The sequence below is a fragment of the Enoplosus armatus genome, chromosome 13 (assembly GCF_043641665.1).
Source record: "Enoplosus armatus isolate fEnoArm2 chromosome 13, fEnoArm2.hap1, whole genome shotgun sequence".
Lineage (NCBI taxonomy): Eukaryota > Metazoa > Chordata > Actinopteri > Centrarchiformes > Enoplosidae > Enoplosus > Enoplosus armatus.
In genome coordinates this window covers 8,823,969-8,835,579 of record NC_092192.1, presented here as the reverse complement: position 1 = coordinate 8,835,579, position 11,611 = coordinate 8,823,969, and the positions used below count along the sequence as shown (strand labels likewise).

Sequence of the window (11,611 nt, the reverse complement as noted above, 5' to 3'; positions counted from 1 at the left end):
AATCAAACGAGGTAAAATACATTTTCAGTCATAATTAGGAAAGTTAAAGGAATTCCCCCTCAGAGTTGGAATGTACCAGCACCACCACTCTGCTGGGTATGCATAAACTGTTCTCTACTGGAAAAAGGAAAAATTAACATTTTTTCAGTCAAGGGGTATATGATTTGTCTTTACAACTTATAACAGATGGAGCTAAATTTCTCACTGGAGGAATTTGACCTAGAAACGCCAGACAAATACTTTGCACTTGTGACTTACTGTTTTCTGGCATCTTAATAGTGTTTGAGCAGAAAGCACCCTGCAAAAATAGCAACTTCTTTCCCCCAGACATTTTCACAAACACATAGCTGGTGGAGAGTTTTCTTCCATGCATACAGTGTAGATCAAATTGTGATGGTGTTTTTCTTCGATGTGTCATTAACCTGTTTGAACACACATTTTGTATAACCATTTCACTCTTGAGCAGCCATTTGGCACAGATGTATAACTGGAGCTTGAGTCCTAAGACAAGATTTCAGGCTGATAACCAGTCGGTGCTGTGTTTATGTTTTCTCCCCCAGGAGCTACTGAGCAGACCGTTTCAAGAGGCTTCGAATAAACAAAAAGGAGGCAGGAAAATGACCTAATTAGCAGCAAGCGTGACGGACAACCTGGTGCAAATGTGTTGGTGGTAATTTCCCAGTTTCACCCACAAAGAAGACACATGCATCAGCGCACATACACGGACAACACATTTACAAACCCTTCCCTTCCTGCCATCCGCCCCAGTCCTCCATGGATTCCTACAACTTCCACTTTGAGAGAATGAGCAACGTGGACCTGCATCCTCTGAGCCTGCCTGTCAGCCGGCTCTCCCCAGCCAAGTCCAACAGCAGCATCGCCGACCAACTTGCCCAACACCAACACGGCAAAGGAGACTCTGCCTACAGCTCCTTTTCTGGCGGGTCCACTGCCCCAGACTACCCCTCTCCCTTCCTCCCAGATGACCTACAGTCTAGCTCCTTCAGCCATTATACTGATCTTAAGTATGTAAAGTCCATTTACCACCCGACCCAGGTTCTGCAGTCTGACTCAAAGACCATGGACCAGCTCTATCGCTCTGTGGAAGCTATCTCACAGCAGTATCACAACAATACCAGCACCAATGTAAACCACCACAACGGCAATGACAGTTTCCATACCAACAACAAAACACTGTCTAAACAAGAGGTGCCTTTGGGGGCTCCATCCCAAGGTGCTTACCCTGCTCTCCGCCCTCCTCCAGTCCCAGCACGCCTGGATAGTTTCATAGCCACAAAAAACTTGGAGAACAGCAGGGTCCACCACCATGGTAGTGAATTTCAACCCCAGCAGCCACAGCCTCAACAACAGCCCAGACCCCACAATCGACTCCATCCACAGCCCCACAATCTGAATGTTCCAAGACCTGAGATGGCTGACCCAGATACAGGCAACTCAAATTTCAATTCTGACCCAGTGTACTCAGTTTGGAGGGGCTCTCAACAGCAACAGCCACAGGCCCAGCAGCCACCAACCTATCGCCTTCACCTCCAGCCTCATGATCAGACCAGGGTGCCGTTGAACCCAGAATACCTTTTCATCACGGATAACAAAGCTGCTTCTGAGCAGCAGAAGTCAACAAACATCCTAAGCCGATCACCTCCCAGAGGCACAAGCCAGGCTGAGCACCTGAAACCCAGACAGCCCTCAAGCAGTGGTGCGTGTAATGGAGACCATCAAAACAAGACCAGTGGTAGCAGTAGCCATTTCGAGAGTCAGCGCAAAAGGGCTCACTCAGCTCATGATTGGCTTGGTTCAGAGCCCAGCCGACCTGCTAGCCCCTGGAATGCCAATCATGGTTTTATCAACAGCAGCATCCAGCATAAGGGTCAGTTCTACTTTGTCACTGGAGTGTGTAAACTGTCTGAATCTGGTATGAGGACATACTCTGCATCTGTGTGTGGGTCTGAGGCAGGGAGTGAGAGCTCCACTGTGTTGGAGACACACCGGCTAAGAGAAAAAGAAAGATGCCACAGCACAATGGATAATTTGTTTAGACCTCTCCAAGAGAGCTCTCGCACTTCCAGTGATATGATTCCAGAGGCTGTCACTTCTGTGTCTCAGGACCTGTCCCCCAGAAGCCAGAATCAGGAGAATCGCAGACTGTCCCTCATCTCGACGCAGTCCTCCCCAAACTTCGACACCTCAGAAGAAATCGACATGATGCAGGGTCGAGAGATGGGCCGCCACACTGCCAACAACCCTATATTCTACTGTGGACCTGACAGAAACTGCTCACCACATTCAACCACACAAACAAAGGAGGTCAACTCACTGATAATCAATGAACAACCCAACCTACACATGAAAGAGGAGCAGGCAAAGAGAGGTAAACGTCAGCCCTTGGGGGATGTAGCCAGTGAGAGGATAAACAAAGAAACTACCCCATTATTGTACCACCTCACCGGAGCCAGCAGGGCAGCATTACAGCCTAAAAAGGATGCTAATTTCAGTATTAAAGGCAAAGAAGCAATCCTAAACAAAACAGGAGACATGGCTGTTAATGATAATGAGAAACCTCCACAAGGTGACCCGAGCAAGAACGATAGAGGGGAAGTTATCTCTGTTGCCTATAACACCCTGGATGACTCATTTAAAAAGTACTACAAAGAGAAGCTAAAGGATGCCCAGTCTAAAGTCCTAAGGGAGACCTCATTTAAAAGGAGGGACCTTCAGCTGTCATGGCCACACCGTATCAGGCAAAAATCTGAGCTGAGACCTACAGTTATTCACAATTTCTCCTCATCACAGGACTCTGAGACCTCCACAGACACACTCACTCCCTCTGTGACTTCTGAGGAGACAGAGAGGGGTAGCATAAAAGAAGAAGTCAGGGAATATCAGAAAGAGATGGACAAAGAGACTGAAAAGGAAAACGGGAGGCCAGCCAATGTGGCCCAGCCCCAGGTAGCACGCATCGGAGGCAGGAAGCGATTGACTCTAGAGCAGAAGAAGATGTGCTACTCTGAACCAGAGAAACTCAACCAGCTTGGTAATGCCCCCATCCACTCTGCTTGCCGCTCCTTTGGCAACGAAACTGACAACCTGTTTGCAGTTGAAGGCGAGGGAGCGGAACGTGTGCAGCAAGGAGAGCAGGGACTGGTTGCAGCACGGAGGAAGATGTTTGAGACAAGAGGTCGAGCCCTTTCAGCCTCTAGCGCTTCAAAGACAAACTTAAAACATCTGCAACACAAGGCCCTGGTGGAGTACATGGAGCGTAAGACGGGCCAGAAAGTGGCTGAACCACAGCAGCCGGCCCCTCAGTTACCTCCATCCAGACAGAGGCATTCTCTGGGGGAGAAACCATTTGACTGGGGTCCCAGGCCTCTATCAGGAAATCTTGAAAGCAAAAACACCAAGAAGAAACTCCACAGACCGCATTCTGCAGGCCGCATCCTTGATTCCTCTACCAGTTCCATCAGGTACAAAAGAGAAGAAAAGCCAGAGAGCAAGAAAACTTGTTTGATGCTTTTTTGTTGTATGGATCAAATCAAACATTTTAAATATTCCATTTTGATTTTCACATAACAGGTATGCCCAGTTCTTCTCAGCTCAGTCTTGTTCAGGCCCATATACTGGCCAGTCGAATCAACCCAGGTGGAGGGACAGCCAAGGTCCATGTCAAGGGAAGTCTGCATCAGTGGAGAGTCTCTTGGACCAGCCAGAACCACCTAGTTTCTTCAGGAACAGATCCACATCCATACCACATGCATTTGAGGTAAGTGTGTTCAAATTGAGATACTTATAACACATATCTGTAACAATATGGTCTCATAGTAATGAGAAAATGTATTGGTAGATATGTGCAGACTTAACATTTTCACCTAAAATCCTAAATGTCACAATTATGGGGTTTATTTCACCAATTAAAGTCAGTGGTAAGCATTCTATCTCAAATATATTAAATTAACTTTCCAGCAAAACAAGCAAGTCAAAAATAACTTTTTTTTTATCCCATCTGGCTGTTACTACAGCATTTCACACTCCTTTTATGTACTTGCTATTTCATGCAGAGGGATACTTCTAAGTGTATAGCAATTTAATGTAATTCATGTGTTGCCTTTTGGTTCTTCTCTTGGTTCTGCAGGCACATGACTTTGAGAAGGATCCATTACCAGTTAATACCACGGAAACCTGGAGGTATGTACCAGCAGTGCAGACAAATTGGGACATTTTTATTGGTTTTAGGTCAGGAGAGTATTAGGTCAGTGATGTGTGTGCTGTGGCACAGACTATAAATCTTGATTCATTGTGGCACTGAAAAGTCAACACCCACCTGCTCCAGCAAACTAGCATTCCTTTTAAAAGATTTATGCATGGACTGTAAAAGAAGAATAATTGACTGAACCATTTTCAAGCAGCTGGCCTATTTCTCAAAACTATATTGTGATTTGTAGGAATATCAAATTATTGCTTTCCAGAGTCCTTGTATGCATTTGTATTTGCCTTTAAATAAATTGAATATGAAAATCTAACAGTTAATAGTATTGATTTAATAGTTTTTGTATTCATTTAAAGGCCAAGACTTTCTGTTCTGAAGTAATCATTGTTTGTATGGCTCTTGTTACACATTTAAACACTGAATGTCAATGTCAGTCCCCAGAAAGATGCCACTGAGGACTCTGTGATAAAGCCAGCCCCTGAGGGCCAGCAGCGTGCCCGTGTGGTTGCACAGAGGGGGAAGTCCATGGAGGAGCTCGGGGCCTTAAAGTTAACAAGACCGTCAGCCCTGAGTAAAAGTTCTGAGCAGCTGGATCAACTGTGGAGATATCCAACTGGATCAGGAGGACTGGACAGAGACAAGAGGAGTGTTTCGGTCTTTGCCGAAGTCAGAGAAGCCCAAGGGCAGGACAGAGGGAGGAGGAAACAATATGTAACAGAGCAAGTGGGGCAAGAAGCAGAGATTGTTGGTCAGAAGAACACTCAGGGACAAACACAAAACCAAACGCAGAAAAAGTCTTTGTTGAAGCAGAACTCAGAACCAGGGCAGGATGCCACAGAAGGAACAAGGAACTCAAGTAGATCCACCTCCCCGGCCTCCTGCACCTCCTCCCGGGCCAGGGTTCACTCTGGACCTCCTGGATGTTACAGCCCTGTCACAGATGATGATTTGAGGTCCAGTAGACCGCCTAGTGAGACTTCATCTAACCCACCTTCCCCCAGAGGTCTAGAGTCCAGTGAGAGGGAGATCAAATCCACCTTGTCCACCCCCACCCAGACAAAGCTTCCTTTTGAAAACAGGCCTAGCTCCAGGTAAGATTAGACTCCATTCTGATGCGGTATTTGTTTCCTCTGTGAAATGGTTTGACTAATTGAATGTGCCACACCACTCTCTTCCACAACTTCCTGACATTAATTGCATTGTCATAATGTGAATATATCACCCCTCAGGCACCGAACTAGATTAAAACAAACTCTAGCAGGTGTTTGTGATTCTGCAAATACAATTTTGGCCAGGTGTGATTCTTAACCGTAATTTCTTTAACTTCCTGTAGAGTCGGGACTTCTTCTCTGACTGGATCAGAGAGAGAGCAATCGGTGGATGAACCAAGCAGTGACGCCCTACAGCCTGATTCAAACCATGAAGTGTCTCTGAGCTGCGGCGTCACCACAGATCCGTCGCTGTGGATTCTCCCCCCAGAAGAAGAGATCAAAGAGGAAGTCCAGACTTCACCGCTGACGGACAACGTTTTTGACGACGAGTCCACCAGCTCGACCCCTCCAACACAGACAAGTGAAACCTCTGTGTCTCCCCGCACCTCCGTCTCTGACGCTGACATCAGTCAGCAGGTGGAAGAGGAGAAAAAGCCAGAAACGGAAGATGAGAAATCTGGAGAAAACCAGGAGATGGAGGAGAGAGGAACACCAGAAGGAGAGACGGAGAGCGGGGAGAGGCCCGCGGAGAGACCTCAGTGGGAGGAGCTTGTAGAAGCAGTGGTCAAGGCCGACCAATCGCTGGCCAGAGTGCTCTACCCACTGGCCAATCGTAAGACGGCACTGATGCTGATGGAGCAGCTGCTGTCAGAGGACACGCTGCTGATGGAGGAGCACTACAAGAAGAAACAGGAGCAGAAAGGAGCTGCAGAAAGGTAAATGTTAATGTCCTGGAACATAACACACCTCTGGTAGTCATAAATAAACTCCCTTAACCAAGAATGGAAATTCCACTGGCCTACTGAGAGCATCTTACTGCCTGAGTTAGAGGCAGTGAAATGTGTGTTTGATAAAATGTGTTGACCTTAACTTCAGAAGTCAAAAGAAATTATACACAAGCGCTCATCAATGCCACAAAAGCACTCACTAACACACTGTATAATTTCTGTCTCACACACAATCTCTATTAAAGTCTTCAGTGAGAAGGTGCTCTCTACTTTATCAACCCCTAGTTGTTTAACTTTGTAGTCATTTCAGCATTGAAATGATGAATGTGACGAGAAGTTAGCATAAAATAATAGAAATGGGCATAGAAATGGTGAAGATAACTAGACTCGTTTATAAATATCCCAAATCTCTCCATCCTGTCAGCTGGCTACATAGCCCTTTATCTTGTATATGCACAGCTGTGTAGAAGGTAGAGGAGGAAAGAATAATCCATCTCACTCACAAGTTAATTAGTTCCTAGTTTAATGTTTCTCTATGAAACTTGATGCTGGTTTTTAATGGCCAAAGAACTGAGCTCCACCAGTGCTGTGTTACCTTTTGTTGCATCATATGCACACACACACACACACACACACACCTGGCTATCTGCTTACTGCTGTACATGCACTCAGATTTCTGCTTGTGTAAGCATACTTCAGGTACATAGAGAGAATGTGCAGTTGAATTTCAGTGTTTTGTAATGTGAAAATATAGTATACTCCATGTGAAGACACTATATGTGGCACATTTCTATGCTGTATTGTGATGAGAGGTAGCATTGTCTGCATCAACAGGAGTCAGCTTGACCTAAACACTCGCACTCATCTTTTTCTAGTGCTGAAACGGTCGAAGGGGCTAAACCATCTCCTTGTCCTTCTGCTCCTGACAGCCTTACACCTCAGAGTACAGACCTGCAGAGCAAAGCTGACGTCACTGAGAAGAAGGTAATTATTCATTTATGCAAAATAGTAGATTTTTTAAATGTGTTTTAATCATTTTAAACAATGAAATATTTGTCTAATTCCTTGATACAGACAAGTGGAAGTGATCTTTCACACTCAAAACAGAAATAAGCCATTTTAAAGATGCCACAATAAAACAAAATGAGACCAGAGTGTTGCCAAAAATCTAAAACTTAACTAATAACAAGACGATATATGTCTAAAATCGTCACATTGTTGTTGCATGTACATGAAAAATGACAAGAAATCAGACAAGACAGCAGAACAACTGCACACTTTGAACTGTGGTTTCTTTTTAAAACACAAACTCTGTGGTGATTTCATATTGATACCATCTCGATGCTATTTGGCCTTAAGTGAACTCATCGTCGGACTGAGATAGTTGGGTCTTTCTTATCACATGATGTACTGTCTACCTCTTATCAGTTTCTCCCACTTGCTTAGTGTTTGGCTTAGCACATAGCCCCGCCCCCCTTCCACATTCACTATGCATACAGTATGCCTTTATCTATGATCCTATGACAGCAAACGTGAAATTTATATTTTGATTGGTTCACCTGCAATCTATTATTGTGTGGTTGGGTTGACAAATATATATTTTTTTCCATTCAGGCCTGATTCACCATGTGTATCTGTTCTGTAGCATCATTGCCTAGAATCCCTCACACATGACCTTCTCTGTTTGAATTAACAGCGTTTGTTAGTGTCCTATATCGAGGCGCGTCTGCGTTCACTGGAGGAGACGCGTGGTGCCTTCCAGACAGAGATTCAGGAGAACGTGGCCCACGGGGAGGCCCTGGAGGTACTGGTCCGTGAGCGCTGTCTGCCCGTGGAGCTGGAGAGGTACAACCTGTTCATAGGAGACCTGGAGAGGGTGGTCAACCTGCTGCTGTGCCTCTCTGCTCGGCTGGCCAGGGTACAGAACGCCCTGAGCACTGTGGACCAACACACAGATGCTGAGGAGAAGGTGAGGAACCAAAACCCCTTTCTACCCCTTTCTTTGTCTATCACTGGGTTCATAAATTAGGGTTTTGAGGTTCTCTTGCAAGTTCATTTTCCTTTCATCTTCCAGACAGTCTTTGTTTTTTTTATTACTTTTTGTATACTGCAAAAAGTTGAAAGATGCCCTCGATGAGCAAGAATTTATTGCTTTTTTTGGGGGGGGTCAAAGTTGCGTAATTGTCTGATGGTGATACATATGCCTGCATGGACTGTTTTGAAAAATCTCTTCTTGGTGCGTTCAATTACCCTCCGAAAAACCAAGATTTCTGCAGCTAAAGAGAGAAACCTTTTTTAATGCAAGAAATTCACCCAATTCTTTTCACAACATGCGTTTTTGTCTTTTATTTGTCTTCGGCTTATGAGGGCTGCGTTTTTAGCAGTCATTTCTCAAACACGCCGTAATTATTCACATCTCAAGAATGAATCTAAGACATACTCTGACTGATTTCTGTGGTTAAAGGTCAACTGAATCGGTCAAATAAAATGCGATAAAAATCTACTGATGTACTGAAATTCACGGTCATGTGCTCCGTGTATTATGATCCCGTTTACGCTCCTGTCTTTTCCCCCTGGAGTTGTTTACACGTACGCACTAATACATGTGAGTAAAAGCATACTGCCAGCGAGTGCTCCTGGGGGAATATTATGTCATGTAACCTTCCGGATCTCATGATTCACTGCAGCTCATTTAGAGCTTCTGTCGAAAAGACGACCATGAGTGTTAGAAGTGTGTGGCTGCTCCCATGCCTTCAGCTATACTCTCATTCTGTTTACTTTAGAACAGCAAACATGCCACTTGGGAAATGTTGAAGGCCGACTTTAATGGAGTCAAGGTTTCTCACTGGGTGGAATTCAAAAAATGTCGTTTATCTGTGTTTAATTGCCAATTCTTAGCTTATCTGTGTTTGAGTCAAATTATTTATCAGACATTTGAAGATTATTTTTGATATACTGCACCTGTTTGACAGAACTGCACTTTTTGCTTTGTTATATCGAGAAATAATTACTTTAATTTCATCATGCTTCATCTGAGGTAGCTACATTAAAATGTGTTTACAATCAGTCATTTAGGTCTTTATTTCAAGTATAATTTTATATACTTAATTCTGAATTAGTCATGTCACAGGATCTGACTTGAGCACTGTGCTTTGCTTTCTTCTCCCTCTGAATATCCTGTTTCATTATTCGTCCCAGTATTTTCAGCATCAGTTTATGTTTGCATGGATGCATTCGATTTCTAGATTTATCCCTGAAAGGGCTCCTTGTTAGTTTGTCCATCTGCAAAAGCCTGGCTGAACGTGCTGCATACTGAGGGCCTGTTAGAGGCTCATTTGTTTTCTTGCTGTTATCAGCAACACTGGTATTTACACTGACTCACCGAAACTCCAGCCTGGTTTCGATGACATTTGTACCTACCCTGCCCTCTGTTGACATAAGGAAACACTGCACCTCCTGTCCTCTGGCTGTTTGAAACATAATCATACAACTCTCTATTACATCGACCAACATATTACCTTTCAATGAATCCAAAAATTATAGCCAAAAATATGACACTTGTGCTTAGGAAATAAAACTTCTCGACGTGATTCATTTTCAGATTTTCTATTAGCAGTCCTCTCAAATTGTATGAGTATGCTTACAGCAGGATATTTACTTATTCATTTCATATTATGAGCATGCTCAGTAAGGCATGAATTCAACACCAGAATAAGGTTGAAATTTCAATAACAGATCAGAAGAGAGCATATGTCTTTGTCCCCAGCAATATCATGTAAGACAGCGAAGAAGTGTAACTTTTTATCTATATCAGGTATAATTTATCTTCTTTACCCTCCGTCCCTGTCTCCGCACTCAGCAATCTCTGGACAGTCGACACCGTCTGCTGTGCAAACAGAGGGAGGACGCCAAAGATCTGAAGGATAACCTGGACCGGAGAGAGAACCTGGTCTCCACCTTCCTGTCGCGTCAGCTGTCTGCCGAGCAGCTGCAGGACTACCGACGCTTCGTCCAGACCAAGGCCTCGCTGCTCATCCGGCAGAAGGACCTGGAGGAGAAACAGAGGCTGGGAGAGGAGCAGCTGGAGGCCCTTTCCAACAGCCTGAATCTGTGAAGGGAGGAGCAGCGAAAAACATAGATTTCTCCTTTCTTGCCTTGAAGGAGGATGGCTTGCTCAAAAAGTGGGGAGTTTTGGCTGTATTTCTGGCTCTGTTTTCCACATAGACACACAAGGCATGGATTATAAGTGGTCCAGCTGGTTCCTCCAACCTGTTGCACCCTGTCATGACGTTCTTTTGTCCTTTAAAGAGTTTGACAGGGCTACTGGGGAACCCATCATGCCATCTGCTCTACTCTCATAACTATAGGCCATACAGATGAGCAATAAAGACTGTTGAGACTGAAGCTCCTTGCCTTTCTGTCATCTACCGAGGGTGCCCACAACGCTCACCCAATCTCCGCCCATTGTCGTTCTCAGTCTACACAACTACACATCTGAAGACCAATAAGTTCCCAATATGTTCCCAGTATGTTGTACGTGTTTCCGTTGACTTTGAAGAGAGGACTGAGCGGTTATTCTGTGTGCCTTGATATTGGTGTCGCTGTGGAACGTTTTTCCATTAGAGCTGCTTGGTGGAAACTTTGCGTCCCTTGTTAGCAATTCGGCAACTGTCCTTCACTTTTCATTAAGATGGTAGTGCTACAGCCCCGTATCTGCACCTGTGGAAACCTATTATAAGCTTTAAGATTGTATTTTGACCAGTGAGAAGTCTTTCGCTTCAGTGAAAGAGAGTAGCCTGAGAGGGGGGGGCGGTGTACTGTATCATGTCAGTAAAATGTACAATAGATGTAGTAGATTTAATTTTGTTTTCTTTTTTAAATGTTCTTGTTTTAAATGTGTTTCAAATTAAGGCACTAAAAACCAAAAAGGGTGAATGAAAAAAAAAAAGCACTTTGTAATGATACATAAATGCACATTTCTTCAAATCAGATTTGTTTTCAAGTTAAAAAGCCTTACTCCATCCATTTAAACAATATTTCTATTTTACTTCTTTTCTTTGTTTTGTCGTTGATTTTAAATAGGAATGTTGAAATAATGTTTTTCAAAAGGTACATGAGCTCACCCAAGAACATTAAGGATTGTGTACAAATACTTTTCCAGCTAATTTCATACTTAATGTTATTAAGTCTGCATGATTTCACGCTGGAACAGTTCCTCATACGGAGGTGCTAAACCTCTTTAAAGCAGATTACAAGTAAACAACAATTATATCAGAGTATTTTCTCCCAATGTCCTTTTTGTCGCAGAAGTGACACGTGATACTTGAAATACTTTTTTTTTTTTTTTTTTAAGAATAGGAAAGTCCACAATCTTCACTTCAGGTGTCTAAAAGTAATGTTTTATTCTCTACCTCCACAGCATAGCCCCTTTTAGACACATGTAGCCTTTA

General features: G+C 43.9%; 1 protein-coding gene across 1 annotated transcript; it reads left to right on the top strand.

The window, feature by feature from the left end:
- The first annotated feature begins 605 nt into the window (after positions 1 to 605).
- shroom1 (shroom family member 1) lies at positions 606 to 11,022 on the top strand. The gene is made up of 8 exons (XM_070917908.1): positions 606 to 3,482; positions 3,592 to 3,778; positions 4,148 to 4,200; positions 4,657 to 5,313; positions 5,556 to 6,149; positions 7,037 to 7,145; positions 7,858 to 8,130; positions 10,021 to 11,022. Exons 1-8 carry the CDS (start codon positions 775 to 777, stop codon positions 10,273 to 10,275), a joined length of 4,836 nt encoding a protein of 1,611 aa, XP_070774009.1. The 5' UTR covers positions 606 to 774; the 3' UTR covers positions 10,276 to 11,022.
- The last annotated feature ends 589 nt before the right edge of the window (positions 11,023 to 11,611 follow it).